Source organism: Arachis hypogaea, chromosome 12 (genome assembly GCF_003086295.3).
Source record: "Arachis hypogaea cultivar Tifrunner chromosome 12, arahy.Tifrunner.gnm2.J5K5, whole genome shotgun sequence".
Lineage (NCBI taxonomy): Eukaryota > Viridiplantae > Streptophyta > Magnoliopsida > Fabales > Fabaceae > Arachis > Arachis hypogaea.
In genome coordinates, this window is record NC_092047.1 from 26,930,336 (window position 1) to 26,951,315 (window position 20,980).

A 20,980-nucleotide genomic window follows, 5' to 3' on the forward strand; every position below is an offset into this window, starting at 1 on the left:
CATAGATGCATATGATGAATGCCTACCCTAGTGGCTGATGATATCATCTGTCGGTTATTAAGCCAACCCGATAAGTCTTGGTAGCTAACCATAGGACTAACCCTCTGTCGTGCATCCCCAACTCGAGTTATTCACAATCATAATCATAATTCACATCCAACACCCTCACTGGTATACATTCACGGGGGCGAGCTCATCCGGAACTTTCATAGTGTCCGGCCACACTTACGACATAGGGTCAACAGAGTATCGAGTCTCCACCTGGAGCACGTGGTGACTAGCCACTGCTTTCACCCAGGAAAACTCGTATCTCAGATAGGTGGAGTGTAACAATCACAATATCAATAACTCAGCATATATGCATTTATTCTCAGCCATAAATCAACATTTATCTCAGCCATCCGGCTTAAATTCATGATTCATAGTCAGCCATCCGGCTCATAACATGTTCCGCAATCAGCCATAATTCATTATCATACACAGCCATTCCGGCTCATAATATAATAGCACCTCCACCATCTAACATCATAAAACTCATAAAATCATCATTCAAGCCATAAATCACTTTTTCTCAATTCACTTTACCTTAAAGTCAAAAATCAATTTTTTTCAGCCCTGGCTTTAAAATTCCCATTCCTCAAATCATTTCAGACTCATAAGCCACTTTTACTCAAAGTAGGTTCCCTTTTCAAAATAGAGCCACCCTCGGCATCCTCTTTCCAAAATTGCCAAAACCATGGCAAATTAAAGGTCTCTTCTGAAATATTCAAAATCACCCATCCAAAAACAGGATTTTGTAACAAAAGTTCCTCGGCAGAGTCTCAAGTCTTTAGGGGAGAATAACATAATTAATTTCCTCAAATTCATTTAAAAAATCTGTAAAACCTTAATTTTCATGACTCGAATAAATAAAAATAGGAATAGAATTTAAGCCAAACCAAGTCGTGTAATCCGTTAATCTAACCACATTTTCGAAATCCTTTCTTTTACTTAAACTAAAACTAATTTCAATCCCATGCTAAAAATCTGAAACGTTCCCAACGGCTCAGAAATTATTTTAGTTTTTCTAAACCCGAACTTTAAAGGATACTTTAAACTTATCCCAAAATGTCGTAAAAAGAAGGTTTGTCAATCAAGATTCAAGTTCTTTCAAAACCACTGAAATTCCTCCAATTGAACTCCTCAAGTTAATTTCAAAGAGATAAACCTTTTCACCTTTAAAACAGCTTAATACACAAGCCCCTTCTAAATGCCTTGCACCCAAGGGTAAAAATACTTTCCTTAAGAAACAAAGCTGAGTCATAGTTCTCTTTTCAATAATTCATTCTGAAACACAATTCTTCACCTTTGTAAATAGTTCAAGTAAAATAGTACAAGTCTTAAACTCATAATTGTCCAAATAACATTTCAAATAGAACCTTGGATTTTTACAGAAATTTCGGCAACACCTCCCCTAAAACATGGACTCTGCCACCCTTTCCGGGTCCCATCCAAACCATTCCACAACCCTCTTTAAAGGGTTCAAAACCAAATCAGCTCAAAATCCAACTAAATCCAAAGGTGCATTTCCATTTTCATATTTCAGGAAAACCAAATCAAACTCAAATCAATTTTCCAACGGATTAAACTTGATTTAAAACTTTAAAGAATCAACTTTAAAGAAACACTTCAAAACCGTCCGTTTCACAAAACCAAATAATAATCAAATCAACCAAGCATTCATATTCATCCAAGACAACCAACATTACATAAGACATATACAATCACTCAAGGGTACATTTTTACCACATAATATCTATATATAATAATTCCACTTTATAAAATATACTTTTCTAAAAACGCCCCTACCTCAACAAATTGAAACCATAACCCGAATGCTTCTCAGAAATCCTTCGTCTCGACCCAAAATCAATGGTAGCTTCAAAGCACAGCCCCACACACTTTTGCAGCAGCATAAACAGCTCAAAATCATAACAAGCAACCTCGGTTACTAAATCCTAAGAACATTAATATCGTAAAGGTTTTAATACAGGTACAGAACACTAACGCGGGGATTCCCGAAACATAATTACCTACTGAAATGACAAAACGAGGCAGCTACAAACTCCGAGCACGGAATGCAAGTATGAATACACAAACCTATGATGGACAACACCGCAACGCCTCAGCATAAGTTTACAGGGCAGTGACAAAGGCCTTTCGAATCAGAAATGCTTACCAATACAGAGGACTCAGTGGCTGTTTCTGGCGACAAAGGCAGCGGAGGCAAGGTGTGGCGACACCTCGCGGCTCTTCCTCCCTCCACGTGACCCAGACGGCGGCTGCAGCAACTTTCAGTGACTACAGTATTTCCAGAATTCAAAAAAGACCAAAGCTAATAACAAGACCCTTACCGCAACTAAGAAGAAGTGACTGAGCCAAGTAGCGGCATCCCCGGCGGTGGTTCCGGTGGCCACAGGACTGCTCCTGACGGCCAAAACAGCGGCAAGGCTTCCTCCTCCTTCGGCAGCAACAACAATGGTGTCTTCCGGCAACCACAGATCTCCGGTAACAGTAACAGAAGCTCCAGCTAAGCACCACAGAGCAGCAGATCAGCAGTGACAGAGGTAGACGGCGGTGACAGGAACTATCTCAACGTTGGACCTCTCCCCTTCTTCCTCACGCACGTCAGGCTCCTCCTGGTGCGTCTCCCCTCTCCTGGCGAAACCCCATTAATGGCAACAATGGAACGGTAGCGGTCAGTGGCGCGATAGATCTGGCAGCACAGGCGGCGTCTTCGATGGCAAGCTCGACAGTGACCAGGAGTGACGGCAGTGATAGCGGGACGCGGCCCAGGGGTGAGGCGCGACGCCGGCACGATCCTTCGCCTCTCCTTCCCTTCTTCCTCATGGCTTCCTCTCTCTCTCGCCTCGGACCTGGCTTGCGATGACGGCTCGTAGTGGATCGACGGCGACAGCTCAAGGCATGGCCTTCCTCCAAGACCCAGCGACAACGCAGCGGCGGCGATAGTGGGCACCTCGCCAGCATCGTTCCTCCTCTCTTCCCCCTCCTTCTTCCCGTTTTCCTCCTAACCCTTTCTTTCCTTTTTTGTCTCATTCTGATAGCAGCTGCTGCTGTGTGAGTTTAGGGGTGGCTAGGGTTTGGTGAGTGTGTGTGGGTGTTGGGTTAGATTTAGGGTTAGGGGTAGTTTAGGTAATTTCAAATAAAAATAGGAATAATATAGTCATTAGAAATAAATTTTAATCCAACAATAATAATGTATAAAAAATACTATTTGTTCATCAATTTTACAAATTATTTTCAATAAAATGTTCAAATTCAAAAATTAGAAATAATATAATCAATTTCTTTATTTTCCAAAACAGCAGTATTAATATTTTTAAATATTAATTATCTAGTCCAAATCATATAAAATTCTTATTATTTCATAACTACCAACTTTATAATTTAAATATAGAAAATAATTCAATAATTGTAAAATTGGATAATAATCTTAATTTATTTCAAATTTAATTAATCGAAACTTGCTTTAATTATCTTTAATAAAGAAATTTATAAAATTAAAGCTACAAAAATATTGAATTCGAAATTAGCTCATGATAGCCCTTTTTCAAAAGTTCTGGGGCTTACAGTGCGCGAAAATGTAACTCGCACAACTGAACCGGCAAGTGCACCGGGTCGTCCAAGTAATACCTCAAGTGAGTGAGGGTCGAATCCCACGAGGATTGCCGGATTGAGCAAGCTGTGATTATCCTACAGATCTTAGTCAGGTGAATAGAAAAGATGATGGTTGTTGTTGTAGGCACATAAACAAAACAATAACGAAAGAAATAAAGAATTGACGTAAAAACAATAGTAAGAAATCAATTAAGGCCTCGGAGATGCTTGTTCTTCCGGATTGATACTTCTTACTGACTAATTTAACAATGAGTGATTCATTCAATGACAAGGCTGTAAGTGATTAAGCCATGGGTCGTGGTCATTAATCTCCTCGGATCCAAATCAAATGCCCGAACAGGTCAGTCAATTTGGTAGAGGGAGAAGCGCACGCAATTCAATATCTAATGATCCTACTCAAAATGCCACAGACAAGGCCGGAGAATGATGCTCTATGATTCTAGCCTTGGAGCCACAAGAACCTCAATTGCCCCTGACTAACGAGATTTCATGTCACATATCCCAATTAGCCCAAGTAACTTGTTGGAACCTGTGATGTACTCTCAAGCTGTAGCTCAATACTCTCTGGGTCAGGACTCGTAAAGAACTCATATAGAACAAGGGGTCATACTGTCGTTCTACCACAGATTCATAAAGATGAAGAATGAAAATACACCATAAAATGGAATCAAACATATATTAAAGTAGAAAAGTAATAGTATTAATCCATAGAAATGAGCAGAGCTCCTATCCTTAACCTAGGAGGTTTAGCCGCACATAATTTACAGAAAAGATAGTTCTGAGAAGTTGAAGATCAAAAGTTCTTAACAAAGGTGATCTATCTTCTATTTATATTTATAACTAGACCTAAAAAGATATTAATTATAATTAGAAATTACAAAAATGAGATCAACTAAGCTAAAGGTGCGAAAATTCACTTGGTGGGTCTTTGGGTTGAGTTTGGCGTCCAACTTGGAGGAGTGGGCATTGAACGTCCACTAGGAGTTGTCCACGCTATTTTGATTCTCCCTTGGTGGTGTTGAATGCCAGTCTTGGACGTTCAACGCTGGCTTAGGTCCTCTTGGGGAGTTGAATGCCAGAAAGGGGATAAGTTGGGCGTTCAACGCCCAATTTGGGCAGTCATTTCCAAAGAAAGGTATAAACTATTATATATTACTGAAAAGATATGGAAGTTAGCTTTCCAACGCCGTTGAGAGAGCATCAATTGGACCTTTGTAACTCCAGAAATGCTCATTTGAATGCACTCAGAGAGGTTAGTTATCATGTGCCCAAACCTGCGACCGCTATCACAATGTTGTAACCATATTTTCTTGTTGAATCTACTAGCTCAGTCAGTCATCTCACGTGATAGACCTCTCAAAGCATCCATGTACCACTCATACCCAATCTTGCTTGGACTATAAGCAGCATTCATGAGATATCGCTTTCCCTTGGCAGATTTGAAACGACCAGGAATTCAAAGTCTTGTGCCAGGTTAGTAAGGAAGAACGACCAGGAATCCGAAGTCTCAGACTCGACAATTGCAAATGCCAAAGGAAGGATGTTAGTATTACTGTCTTGTGCTACTACAATTCGCAATACACCACCATATTTACCATACAAATACATGCCCTCGATGGAGAAAAAAGGGCTTACAATGCTTGAAAGCCTCCACACAAGGAGGAAAATCCCAGAACACCTTATCAAATTGGTTGTAGTCGCGTACCACCAAGTGTCCATCATAGTACAGTACCACCCTAAAATCACATATTATTTTGGGACAACAACTCTGCAATGCTTAAAGCAACCTCGAAACCTTATTATATAACTCCTCCCAATCACCGTATATATTCGCAATTGCCTTTACTTCGACATTCAGACCTTTCTGTATGAGGGTTTGAAGTGATAGCTTTGCCTAACTACACCTTGTAGAATAGGGATAGTAACTGATGGGCTGGACTGTATTAGGGGAAAGATGACATTACATATTAGGTTGTTGTCCAACTGTCTATGGTTTTGAGACATGGTGGGGGCTAAACAGGTGTGTGGACCACCAAATTTACGCACCTCCCTAGCGAATGAAAATATAATTGGTAGGCATTCAAAACCAAAATAATCATGATAAATAAGAATATACATTACAATATAAAGTAAGGCTTACTAATATCCGAGATTCTGTCAGAGCGCAACACAGAGATTCCATGGACATCCTGCTGCAAATTGCCTGCAACACACATGGTACTTTGATCGATCTGACTCCATAACTCGGTACTCAATACTTCTCTGAATGCTATAATTCTTCACACTTTGCATGACTGCCTCTTTGCTTTTGAATTTGTGACCAATGCAAAACTCCACATTACCGCCTATGTTGTAATCATCCCCACCCATATCGAAAAATAGAGTTTCCTCATGCATCGTGGTTAGATCCAATGTATGATAGTGACTAGGTATAGATGATAACTCCAAACAGACATAATATACCGAACTAAAGCACCGACCGGAGTCTCTGGTGCAAACTCCACCTCATCATCATCTCAGAAGAACCACTATCATTGCTATCAACAACATACTTCTCATTAGACTTCTCACCGTCCACGTCTTTGTCTACCACTGGATTAGCACAATGCAGCAGTGGTGGAACAGGAGGTGGGTCGTCTTGGACAAAATTCAAGTGGCGAAAACCACCACTACCAACATCACCAACCTCCAGAGAAAGCTCCATCACTTGTTCCATCATGATTTTTTCGTGGATATCAAACATGAGGCACACATGCTCATCACCATCGAGCCAAAATAGACGAAACCGAAATACTCCATTGCCCATCAGTGCTAGCAACATATACCCAACTCTTCCAATCTCTTTTGTCCCGTTAGCACTTAGGTTCCTCAATATTAGTCTCTTTAGCTCAAACAAAGAGTTTACTCTCTGAGTGCACAACAAAATAGGATTACCACACTCAAATATAACCCTCGTGTCACTATTTTTCATATGACAATTGGGATATACACTTAGAACAATATATCTACTACCACTACACATTTTTACTAAATTTATTGAGGAAAGAGAGGAGAAGAAGAAGTAAAATGTTCATGGATAACACAAATAGTTGTAGATCCTTTTATAGCTGCTCAAAATTTACCATACTTTATCTTGTTTACCATGCAAATGTGTTATCCTATATCTTGTTTACAGTGTAAACGAAATAATTAAGTTTGTGTATATCTCATTTACACTATAAACAAGTAGTGTAAATGTGATATGTGTCGATCACTCTACTTCACATAACACGTGTACAAATGTGATACGTGCAATGGCAAACTTGTCTTATCTCTACACAAACTTATTTCATTTATACTGTAAAAAGATAAGTTAAGTGACACAAATCGATAAATACGCTATAAATTACCAACATCCGTAAATAAAATATTTAATTTATTTATTTAAAAAAATCTATTATCCTTTAGTTTAGATATTTTTATTTAATTAAATAATATTATTTACGAAAATCCATAACACAGAGTAATTACTCAAATGTACAATATACCACATCTCGGATACTAAAGGGCCAATTCAAGTATGGGCATGTCCTGGGTACTAAGCACACGGGTTATGACACGCGATAATTTAAACGTATCCCAGATGCACCCAGGATACAACACATATGAAGAAACAGATACTCAGTACTCGAGATACGCGTAAAAAGAGAATAAGATCACAGCCTCAGGATATTTTCATAATGGGATTGGAATCACAGCACCCGAAATATAATCATATGTCTATATATATTAGCTGCAGTTGAGATCTTCTATCATTTGAAGTATTTTTTGAAGTTTAGTTACCTTTTAACACCTTTAGTTTGAGTACTTGAAGTAGAGATGGCCCCCGACAATATGTGCGCGACGGAAACATCAACGGACTAAATGCGACGTGGCACATAGCCGGAGCATTGAATTTGGAGATTAGTTTATTTTTCTCTTTTATTTTGCGTAAATAATTAGTTTATGCATTTAGGCTTTGTTAATTTAACTAACGCGATAGGTATTTTAAGTTAGTGCTAAAATTTTTATTCAAATACTTACCTAGTTTGAAATTAATATGTTAGGATAAAAAGATATAGGTAGTTAAAGTACGTGTTTATGTATTTAGAAATAATTTTTATTTAACCTAAAAAAATATATTAGTTAAGTTAAATAAATATATTTTTTAAATAAAATGGTTGTTAGATTATATTTTTTGCTTTAATCAATTGTTGAATTGAGATTATCTAAAAGACCATAAGTTAGGTTAGAATAGTCGAACATGAATGACTAATTTTTTAAAACTTACTTCAAGTTCTTTATTTCATTTAATACTTTGAATATTAATAATGAATATTAAAGTTGTTATACAAAAATACTATTCATGAAATATAATATTTCATTAACAATATTTATGTACTAGGTTTAGAATATTTAGTAAATATTAAACCTATCTAATGGGTTAGATAAGATTAATTTGTGAGACTAATGTTGCTACTATTTCAGAGGCCTCGGTTGCTATTGTCACGTCGTATGACCTTGTCTGTCTCCTCGCCGGATGTCTTATTGCCTTATATTAGAGAAGCTGAGTTTAGACATGTAGTAGAGCTAAGATATTTTATATTTGATTATTCCTTGATCTCTGTATTTACCGAGCGGTGGAGGCTTGAGACCCATAGTTTTACCTTCCATGGGATGAGGTCAGCATTACGCTTCAAGATGTTGCTTACTATGTTGGTCTGCGCACTAACAGTAAGCCAATTGAGGGATATATCAGAGACATCTAGCAGTACCATAGACACCCTACATGGGAGTGGGTTAAGGATTTGTTTGGTGATAGACTGCCACCATAGCCAGAGGACAGGAAGTAGGTTTTCGATTTGAGGATGACCTGGCTGAGGAACAAGGTTTCACACATTCCACTGGGTAGATCCAGATATTCTTCGTAAGTATGTCAGGTGCTACTTGATGATGCTTATGGGGGAGTTTCTTTTCATGAACAAGTCAGCTACACTTGTCCCTCTGAGATGGCTGTTGTTGTTGGAGGATTTCGATCGTTGCAGGCAATTGTCTTGGGGTCTACACTCCTGGCACACACGTACCACTCACTCTGCACCGCTGCTGGGCATGATGTGACTGACATTGTGAGGTGCATGCCGCTTGTTGTATCTTGGATTTACCATCGGTTTTCCTCATTTTGTTCGACTGGGTATGATGTCATTAGGTTCCTACTTGCAGCCAGATATTTTATTATTTTAAATTTTAATTTGAGATCTTTTAAATAGTGACCAAATTTATAATTATTATTTTCATTATTATATTATTATTCATATTTTTTAATTAATTATTTTTATTATATGTAGGTTAGCGAGACTGGGACAACAAAGCAAGGACCACCACGATGGCAGGATCCAGCGTTTGCACCGTCGTATCGATGCCTTTACCATTGATAAGGTACAATTTGTTTTGGTTTCTATTTTATTTCATTCAATGGTCTTTCGTATCTAAATATTGTACTTTATGTGATTTTCTTAGTTTCGATGGACACCATACGAAGATCCCCAGTTACAGCAGATTGCTCCTGAATAGATTAGGAGGGCTGGAGAGATTCATACTTGGAGAACTGTTGTCCCGATTGTTTGATTTTCTTTTGTAGAGTTTCATCATGTGAACAGAGTCAAGAGACAACTCGGAAGGCAGCAACACGACCTGCAGATCTGGTCAATGTTGATGAGTTTCTGTTCAAGACGACCAAGAGAGATGACATGTGGTGACCCAATTTGCACCGTGACTGGTACAACTTGTGGAGGGGACGTGGCCAGGCACACCACATGGTGACCATTAACGAAGTCTCTGATCCTCATCCTATACAAATGTGTCTCATTGACCGATACAAAAGGCTAGCATAACTTATATTAAACGCCTCAATACAAGGAGGGAAAGTCCAAAAGACCTTATTAAGCTGGCTGCTATCGCTGTCAATAATATTGCCGTTGTAATAAGGAACAGAAACACAATTGTGTATGGTGCCAGGGAGGCATTCTTGCAAAGCTTGTAATAGACTGGGTAGCTTGTTATACGACTCTTTTCACTCATCATAAATTTGAGCAATCGCTTTCTGTTTCGCCATCCACATCTTAAGATACAATGGCTTGAAATGATAACTCTGTTGCACTGCACTTTGTAACACTAGGACATAAACACTCGAATCAGCATGTATTATTGATAGAATGACCTTGCAAATCAACCTACTATCCAACAGAGTATGGTCCTGAAATATGGTTTGCGCCAGGCAGGTATGTGGTCCACCAAACCTACAGACCTCCCTACAAAATTACTCGTATATCTCAGTATCTAGTTTACAACATAATTAACATATACACATTTAATTTCATAAAGGGTAAAGGACAAAATTTACCAGTAGTTCAACTTCTGTCCAAGTGCTACATGAAGATTCTATGGACAACTATTAGAGATTTGCTTGCAATGGTAACGGTATTTAACCCTATCCGATCCCAAAATTTTGTATTTCCCATTTCTTCTAACGTTGTAGTTCTTCACTTCCATGAGAACAACATCTCTATTCCTGAAGCTATGGCCCACCCGAAATTCCATGCCACCGTTCGTGTTGTAATCCTCCCCGTCGCCGTGGTTGAAAGGATCATCCAACTGCATTGCCTCCAAATTCAAAGTGTAATAATGGTTTGGAACTGATAATTATGGAATGGCCAAAGGAGGAGGTAGGAGAAACCAAGCACCTCCACTGGTGCGAGTCTCCAACACATACTCATAAGAAGAACCACTCTCATTGGACGACCCGATTTCGTCAACATAATCCGAAACACTCTCGTTGCCGTCCTTTTCGAAACTTTCCTGAGGCTAGGCAAAGTGAATAGGTCTTGCATCCAACGGGACTACCTGCGGCGTTGAAGAGGACGACCCACAACCACCACCCACATCAGGAACCGCAGCATACCACTCTATCACATGTTGCGGCATTAACCTAGCATGTACGTCGAACATTATCTTCACATGCGGATCAGCTTCGAGTCAAAATAACTTGTTAGTAAATCCACCACTCGGAAGCACTGATAAAAATCTATATGTAACATGCCCAACCTCCTTAGAAACTATTGCTCCCATGTTGCTTAGTATGATTGTCCTTAGTCCATGTAGAGAATCAATATGACAAGTCTGCAACATCACAGTTGAATTAGACTCAAAATTTACTTCTTCCTCACCGTTTTTTATTATCCCATTGGGATAAATTACAACAAAAAAGAACTAATTATAATCCATGCGAACAAAGTAGAAGGATAAAGACATAAAGAAATAGAAATATGGATGAATTGTGACTAATGGTTGAGCCAGGAAGTCTATTATATAGTATTTTTCTCTTAGTTATCTAGGGTACAGAGACACCTACACAATAATACATGTATCTCGGGTACTGTGACCCTTTTTTCATATATGCATTTATCTCGGGTGTTGTGACCCCAATTTCCATTATAAGCATATCCCATGTGTTGTGACTCTATTCTCTTTTTACACGTATCTCGGTTACTGAGTACCCGTTTCTTTACATGTGTCGTATCTCGAGTGCACTCGGGATACGTTTAAATTATCGCGTGTCATATCCCGGGTGCTCAGTACCTGGGATACGCCCATGCACAGATTGGCTCCTCAATATCCGAGATGTGGTACATTATACATTCAAGTAATTACTCTATGTGTTATGGATTTTCATAAATAATATAATATTTAATTTAAATAAAAAAAATCCTTTAGTTTAAGTTATTTATAAATTTAATACAAGAGTTTAATTTTGATGCACTGATAGTGTAAAGTGTTTTATACAGTCGTGTAATCATATTCGTTCTTTTAGATAACCATTCATGTAGTCAATATCAAAGGTCATTATTTTTACTAATATGGTGTTACGTAATTAGATGCACGTGTAAAACTACTTTACACTGGCAGTGCATCAAAATTTAATTCTAAATATAAACCATAAATATTTTATCAATCTAATCTACTACTTTAAATTTTATAGTGCATCAAAAACACCTAAAATACTTAGACTGATTTTAAATGACCCTGTTAGGCAGCAACAAAACATCCATCTCCATTATGGATAATTCCACCACGAGCTATGTTTCTAGCATTAGCAATTAACCTATTAGAATTCAACTTGAAAAATTGGTCAATGGATCCTTTCAACCAACTTTTACTTTTCAAAAGTAACTTACAAAAATTAACTTTTAAAATATAGATTTCTAAAAGTTGTAGCATCTATATTTAATAAATTAAATTAAAAATAACTTTTAACAAGTACAAGCAATATATATATTTGGTAAAATAATTTTTAAAATTTAAAAATACTATAATAGACATTAATGTAAGAATTAAATTTGAATATTAATTAATGAATGTGATTATATTAGATTTTTAATTTTGATACACACAAGCAAACTTTTAAAGTTATAAGCACACGTACATGAATTTTTTCATTTACCAAGTATAAAATGAAGTGCTTATGCTACTTTTTCAAACAGTTTACCAAACCAAATCTAAATCTTTCCACCACATTTTTAGCTTTTTGAGTTTTACTAGAGCTGTTTTTTTTTATCATATACAGTCTCACACACCAAGACTTGATTTGGTAAAGTTTTACTTTTTAAAAAAGATTTAATTAATCTATTGGTTCCTATAGTTTCATAAAATTTTTAATTAGGTCCATATACTTTTTTTCTTTTAATTAAGTCTTTGCACCAAATTTTTTTTTTAATTGGATCCCTATACTTTTTTTTCCTTTTATTTGGATCCCTGCACCAATTTTTTTTTTAGTTGAGTCCTTATACAATTAAACTAATTACTGTCAAGAGGGACCTAATTAAAAAATAATTTCATGCAAGGACCAAATTAAAAGAAAAAAAAAAGTATAGAGATCTAATTAAAAATTTTGCGAAACTATAGGGACTAATAGAGTAATTAAACCTTTAAAAATTGTAGCATCTATATTTAATAAATTAAATTAAAAACCCTTTTTTCATATGCGCATTTATCTCGGGTGTTGTGACCCTAATTCCCATTATAAGTGTATTCCATGTGTTGTGACCCCCCATTCTCCTTTTACGTGTATCTCAGATTCTCGGATACAGAGTACTCATTTTTTCACGTGTCGTATTCCGAGTACACCCAAAATATGTTTGAATTATCGGATGTCATATCCCAGGTATTCAATACCTGATATTAGCCTATATATAAATTGGTTCCTCAGTACCAAGATGTGATACATTATACATTCGAATAATTACTCTATGTTTATAGATTTTCATAAATAATATAATTATTTAATTTAAATAAAAAACCTTTAGTATAAGTTATTTATAGATTAAATATAAGAGTTTAATTTTGATGCACTAATAGTGTAAAACGTTTTATACAATCGTACAATCACGTTCGTTCTTTTGAATGACCATTTATACGGTCAATGTGAAAGGTAAAATTATTAATATGACATTACATAATTGAATACCCACATAAAACTATTTTACACTGACAATACATTAAAATTAAATTCTAAATATAAACTATTAAATCTTTTATCAATCTAATCTAATTTAATACTTTAAATCTTATAATGCCTCAAAAACACCCAAAATACTTGAGCTGATTTTAAATTGATCCTATTAGATAACAACAAAACATCCATCTCCATTATGAATAATTCCACCACAAGCTATGTTTCCAGCATTAGTAATTGATCCATTAGAATTCAACTTGAAAAAATTGGTCAACTAATTTTTACTTTTTCAAAAGTAATTTATAAAATTTAATTTTTAAATATAGATTTTTAAAAATTGTAATGTATATTTGATAAATAAAATTAAAAATAACTTTTTAATAAACACAAACAAATATGTTTAATAAAATAATTTTTAAAATTTAAAAATATAGACATTTAATATAAAAATTAAATTTTAAATATTAATTATAAAAATTAAATTTAAACTTCGCCTATGTTACACTTGCGGTATATAGCCGGTCCTAAACCCGGATAAAGGAGGAGGGTTGTGTTAGGTCTTCGGTAACCAACATAAAAATATAGCTGAACTCCCATGACATAAATCAAAGACATTATTGCGCTAAAGTTAGGTCGTTATCCGGAAGCAACGCGCCGTATGGCTCGAGTACGGTGTCAAAGCAAGAGCCGCTGCATCGGTGCCCAGATGTAGTGTTAAATGAGCAAGGGTTCTCGCGTTTTTGTAAACGGACGAGGGTAAATAAGCTAGTTCACAAAGTAAAAGGTAAAGGTCGAAGCGACAGAATGTTGAGATTTGGGACATGGAACATAGGCACTCTAACAAGAAAGACCATGGAGGTGGTGGACACCATGACAAGGAGGAAGATTAACATTATGTGCCTACAAGAAACGAAATGGGTTGGTGCAAAGGCTAGGGAGTTGGATACTTCTGGTTTCAAACTTTGGTATACAGCAAAGGTGAAGAATAGGAATGGGGTTGGAATAATTGTGGATAAGCAGTGGAAGAAGGACGTAGTGGATGTCAAGAGGGTGGGAGATCGGATCATCTCTATCAAACTTGTGGTGGAGGGAGGTACTTTCCATGTGATTAGCACCTATGCACCGCAAGTGGGTTCGGATGAACAACACAAGATAAGATTTTGGGAGGATTTAGAGAGTTTGGTTCAAAGCATACCTTTGGGAGATAAGATTTTCTTAGGAGGAGATTTAAATAGCCATGTTGGGAGAGAAGTGACTGGATATGGGAGTATTCACGGAGGCCATGGTTTCAGGGTGATCAATGCTGAGGGTAAAACTATTTTGGACTTTTCCTCATCCTTTGATCTTCTCATCGCAAATACATGTTTTAAAAAGAGAGACGAACATCTTATAACCTATAAGAGTGGCATGACAAGCTCTCAAATCGACTTCTTCTTGTTGAGGAGAGTCGACCGAAAATTTTGTATTAACTGTAAAATTATCCCGGGAGAGAGTTTGACAACACAACATAGGGTGCTCGTCATGGATTTTTGCGTTGAGCAAAAGTTGAGGAAAAGACATCATACGAAGAACCCAAGGACAAGGTGGTGGCGGATGAAAGGTGATGAACAAAGAAGCTTCCTAAGACGGGTAGGAGAAGAGGCAAAGTGGGATGGGAATGGAAGCGCGAAAGAGATGTGGAGGGAGATGGCAGAAGTTATTAGAAGAACAGCAAAAGAAAGTTTTGGTGAATCTAAAGGAATAGGACCAAGAGACAAGGAGTCCTGGTGGTGGAATGCGAGTATACAAGAAAAGATAAAGATAAAAAGGGAATGCTTTAAAGAGTGGTCTTTATGCCGCAATGCAGATAATTGGGAAAAATATAAGGCGGCTAAGAAAGAGACAAAAGTGGCTGTAAGTGAAGCAAGAACAAGAGCATATGAGGGTCTCTACCAGTCTTTGGGCACGAAAGAAGGAGAAAAAGGTATATATAGAATCACAAAGAGCCGGAAAAGAAGAACAAGAGATTTGGATCAGGTTAAGTGCATAAAAGATAAGGATGGAGAGGTATTGGCTCAAGAGAAGATTAATGAAAGGTGGAAGAGCTACTTCTACGAGCTATTTAATAAGGGACAGAAGACTCTTCCGAGCCTTGGTCGATTATGCACAAGGGAAGAAGATCAAAATTTTGACTACTATCGAAGGATTCGAGACTTCGAGGTAAAAGAGGCTCTAAAGCAGATGAAAAATGGCAGGATAGTAGGACCTGATAATATCCCAATTGAGGTTTGGAAGGGTCTTGGAGAAAAAGGCATCAACTGGTTAACCATGCTTTTTAATGAGATTTTAAGGTCAAAGAAGATGCCTGATGAGTGGAGAAAGAGCACCTTGGTACCTATCTACAAGAATAAGGGGGATATGCAAAGTTGCGGAAACTATAGAGGGATTAAGCTTATGAGTCATACTATGAAGTTATGGGAAATGGTGATAGAACGGAGGTTGAGAAAAGAGACACAAGTAACAGAGAACCAATTTGGATTTATGCCAGGCAGATCTACCACTGAAGCGATATACCTATTAAGAAGGATGATGGAGAGGTATCGTAGTAATAAAAGGGATCTACATATGGTGTTTATTGATTTGGAAAAAGCATATGATAGGGTACTGAGGGAGGTCTTATGGAAGGTTTTAGAAAAGAGGAGAATAAGGATCGCATATATTCGGGCAATTAAAGACATGTATGATGGGCCACAACTAGTGTGAAGACTCAAGGTGGTGTGACAGAGGAATTCCCTATTGGTATAGGATTACACCAGGGATCATCCTTAAGTCCATACCTTTTCACATTAGTCTTGGAAGTACTCACAGAGCACATCCAAGAGCCTGTGCCATGGTGCATGCTTTTTGCCGATGATATCGTCCTTATGGGAGAGTCAAGGGAAGACCTAAATAAGAAGTTGGAGTTATGGAGAGAAGCTCTAAAAGTGTATGGTCTGCGCATAAGCCGTAGCAAGACGGAATATATGGAATGTAAGTTCAGTTTGAAAAGGGAAAACGCCAATATAGAGGTGAAGATTGGAGAAAACATCTTACGAAAAGTTAAAAGTTTTAAGTATCTTAGATGCATCATACAGGATAATGGAGAGATTGAACAGGATGTAAATCATAGGATCCAAGGAGGTTGGTCAAAATGGCGAAGTGCATCTGGTTTTATATGCGACAAAAAAGTGCCTTTAAAACTTAAAGGTAAATTCTATCGCACCGCTATAAGACCGACTATGCTGTATGGTACAGAGTGTTGGGCGGCTAAAAGGGAGCACGAACATAAGTTGAGTGTGGCAGAGATGAAGATGTTGATATGAATGAGTGGTCATACGCAATTGGATAAAATAAGGAATAAAGATATAAAGGAGAGAGTTGGTTTGCACCCATTGTGGAAAAGATGATTGAATCGCGTCTCAAGTGGTTTGGACATTGAGAAGAAGACCGATAGAACATCCAGTTAGGAGGGTGGATGAGATAGAAGATGGACAAGGGGCGAAAGGCAGAGAAAGACCTAAGAATACCATCCATGAAGTGGTCAAACGAGATCTACATATAAACGGTCTCTCTGTAGACATGATACATGACAGAACACAATAGCGTCGTTTGATTCATGTAGCCAACCCCACTTAGTTGAACAAAACTTTGTTGTTTGTTATAAAAAATATGATTATATTAAATTTTTTATTTTAATAAATACAAACTAACTTTTAAAAATCATACACACAAACACATAAATTTTTTTATTTACCAAACATAAAATAAAATATTTTTACTATTTTTTCAAAAAATTTTATCAAACCAAATCTAAATATTCCCACCACATTTTTAACTTGAGTCTCATTAGAGTTGCTTTTTTTTATCATACACATTCTGGCATACTAAGACTTTTTTGATAAAATTTTACTTTTTAAAAATTATAATATCAAAATTTAATAAATTAAATTAAAATTAATTTTTAATAAATACAAATAATAACAAATATAGTTAGTAAAATAGTTTTTAAAATTTAAAAGACATAAATACTAATATAAAATTAAATTTAAATATTAATTAATATATAAAATTATATTAAATTTTAATTTCTAGTTACATACATTATTTATATTATTAAAAATCACCGCATTTTCATTTAGCTGAAGAAGATTGCAGGAAGTTGCAAAGAGGAGGACCCGCCTATACCAGAATATAACTTGAACATACAAACCAGGATTTTTTTTTTTGGTGACTATACAAACCAGGATTTTAAAATCACCAAAAATAAACCGAAGACACTAGAAAATAGAAATTACCAATTGTAATACTAATAAGCTTTTAATGGAACAAATTTAAATTCAATGCTAGTTAGTGCTAATATTTTGCATTCTGCACTCGAGGCTCTAATTGAACAAAGGCAGGCACCGCCCACTCAATTTGACCACAAAACAAATTATCCAAAAACAAAAACAAAAACACTTCATCAAGATGATAAAATCCATAAAAACCTATAACCCTAAATTCGTGAAACATTTACAAGCACGAGCAAATACTAAACCCTAAATAGAATCAACCACCGAAACCATAGAGAGTCCTTCCCTGCCTCTTGAGGGCATAAACAACATCCATGGCAGTAACGGTTTTGCGGCGAGCGTGCTCGGTGTAGGTAACGGCATCGCGAATGACGTTCTCCAAGAAGATCTTGAGGACGCCACGTGTCTCCTCATAGATGAGGCCACTGATTCTCTTGACGCCTCCCCTGCGAGCCAAACGGCGAATGGCGGGTTTCGTGATTCCCTGAATGTTATCACGAAGCACCTTTCTGTGCCTCTTCGCTCCTCCCTTTCCCAATCCCTTTCCTCCCTTTCCACGACCTGACATCTTGAAGCACAAAAGAGAAATTATGGAGAAGCTTTTTCTGTTGAGATTTGATTTTGAACTTGATGTCGTTAGGACAGAACTTTAGTCGCTTTTATATTACTGGGTGTGTGTTTTGGGTTGCTATATAGGATGGGGAGTGTGGTATCTGGGTCGTTGATTGTGGTAAAATGGACAGCTGAGATTGCGATTCTTGTCTTGTGGTTTTGAATGGTTTTGACCGTTGATTAATTTGGATCGACGGTAAGAGTATGCGAGTGATTTTTTTGCGGATTACTAACGTGGCACCTTTCTCCACGTGGTAAGTATTCCTTACTGTTTTTTCTGGTATGCTTCTGTGTTAGATTGACGCCGTGGATAATCGAGGGACAAATTAAATAAATAAAGTGCACCTCAAAATTATTTTATTATAATATTTTAAAATAATTATATTTTAATTTATATTTATTTTATAGAGTAAACTTTTATAATGGTCTTTGAGATTCACGTTATTACTCAATATAGTTCTTGAGATTTCAATTGCACTATTGTAATTCTTCAGATACAATTTCGAACACCATAATAGTCCCTGGATATTTTTTCGGTGATGAATCATCATCAAGACACTGATGTGACCTCATTTTGCCACGCAGGATGGTGCTAACAGCTAATTGAACTGGTAAAATTTCAATTTATACTCAATATAGTCTCTCCCTCTATATTTAATCCTAAATTCCCAAATGTTCAGTAAGTTAATTTTTTCTTCTTCTTCATCGTTCTCTTTTCATTCTTCTTGTTCTTGTTGTTTGTGGAGCTGGAAATGAATATCCATGATGGGTGGTGGGAGCATTAGAGCTGGAAGCTCTATTAGTTCACCGTCCAATGGCTATCAGACGAGAACGCAAAGCAGGAGCAGAAGATTTGGGGTGTCGAAATGGTGCAGTTGTGGCTGTTGGCCAGTTCTCAGGTGGTCTGGGACAGATTCAAATCTAAATAAATCATTTTTTTGTCGTCCCAATTATAATGTGAGTTATCAGTATTACTTGTGTTGTTATGATTGTTCCTACCTCACTATTCTTCTCTTTTTCTTCTTCCCTGAAGCTTGAGCATGTTATATGTTTGCTTGATTACAAACAAGTGGGAAGAGATAGTGTGGACTTTTTGTATGGACGAATACTGGACAGGATGAACCAATTGAGAAACCAGAATATTATGGAGACAATCATGAAGTAAAGATGAATTTTAATTAGAGGCTTGGGAGGTTAGAAGAAGATGTCCGGAATCAAAAATTGGTTAACCAGTTGTTGGCATTAGCTGTGTCTGTATTGATAGTGTTAATGGCTATCCTGTATTGTAAAGCATGAGTTAAAAGAGTTGGTGGTGTGTACCATGTATTCATTGAATGAACAATATATGAAAAAATGATAACATGATTATGGTATTAGAAACTGATGAATGGTGTTTGTTGATTGAATGTAAATTTGGGTAACTCAATTAATAAAAATAGTAATATGCTAAAGAAGGTAGCATAAGTGATTAAAAACCAGCAAGCACTGTATTAAGATAATGGTTCAAACTTTAAAGATAAGTGTATTAAGATAATGGTTCAACTTAACACAGTCAGTCGCATAACACAAGAGACAGCCAACTAACTTGAGCATGTTAAACATAATTGCCTCAAAAGAGAGGGCTTTACAACAAAACATAAAGGATTATTTTTTCCTTGTGTAGTCTTTGTCTAGTGAAAAGTTTTAAACTCAAAACAAAAAGTCCTATACATATTAAGCTAAAGTCTTCAATTCTTTTTTCTTAGAGCCTTAAATTCTGGAGTTGGGATGAACTTCATGTAATTGGCAAGTCTTGTTGCAGTTCCTGAACTAGCACCCTGCATGGGATTCACTAGGCCAGAGATTGCTAATGGAGAGGATCTTTTCTTTGGTGACAATTTTGAAGGCCTTTTCATTCCATGATCCTAGATAAAAAAATTTGCATTACACAAACGATGATTCATTTGAATCACAAAAAACTTAAAAAATGTAAATATTAAGCTACCTTTTGAGAATCTTCTACATCAGAAGCAGTTAGCTGAGATATATCTATCTCCACAGGTTGTGCATCAGAAGTGGCTGGTGCATTCTCAGTAGACTGTATACGAGAATTGTTTTCTCCATCACGTTGGTCACCATCATCTTGAGGCTACTGAAGTTGCTGCTCAGATACAGGAGCACCTCCTTCATTTTTCTTCTTCTTATCAGCCTCAGCAGCAGCAGCAGCAACAGCATCATCACAAGCTCTCTTCTTCTTGCAACCTCTCTTTGTATGTCCTTTATCACCACAGAAGCTGCAAGTAAAGGGACCCAACTACCTTTTTAGATGAACATTATCTCTATTGTTATTCTGAGGCTTTGGATTAGCTTTAGACTTTTTAGATCCTCCACCACCCTTCTCATCAGCATCCATCCTTCCTTTCATATATAGCTTTTCAGGTTTTTATTCTTCTACATGCTTCCATAATGGTTGTCCAAGAATTGAATTAATATGATGATTATATATTTTTCTGTATGACTCCATATTTAATAAGTGGTGACAAAAGTCTTCTGGTAACTTGTTAACCCGAGACAGTGTAGCACATGCATGCACACAAGGAATACTTGCATATGAACAACAGTCACAGCAACCATGGGTTTTAGTCATATACCATTAATCAGATTATTAATATAGCACAAAAACAATTATTATTATAACAATGCAAATAACCTATAAACATCCAAAATTGGCAAGTATATATTCTTTTTTCTAAGTCCACCATATGGTTAGTTAGATGTCCATGCACCTCAAACTTTTTGTATTCGTTGTCCTCTGTCCAAATAGGTTTTCAATTCTTAGATTCTTTTCTAACTTTCTCCAATTGACTCTTTATAA

General features: G+C 36.6%; 1 protein-coding gene and 1 long non-coding RNA gene across 2 annotated transcripts; one reads left to right on the forward strand and one right to left on the reverse strand.

The window, feature by feature from the left end:
* Nucleotides 1-17,537: 17,537 nt before the first annotated feature.
* Nucleotides 17,538-18,176, reverse strand: LOC112727214 (histone H4). Its single transcript, XM_025776881.3, has one exon. It carries the CDS (start codon nucleotides 18,080-18,082, stop codon nucleotides 17,771-17,773), a length of 312 nt encoding a protein of 103 aa, XP_025632666.1. The 5' UTR covers nucleotides 18,083-18,176; the 3' UTR covers nucleotides 17,538-17,770.
* Nucleotides 18,177-18,626: 450 nt separating this feature from the next.
* LOC140177008 (uncharacterized) lies at nucleotides 18,627-19,506 on the forward strand. Its single transcript, XR_011868433.1, has 2 exons — nucleotides 18,627-19,025; nucleotides 19,160-19,506. It is a non-coding gene; the product is annotated as an uncharacterized lncRNA (long non-coding RNA).
* The last annotated feature ends 1,474 nt before the right edge of the window (nucleotides 19,507-20,980 follow it).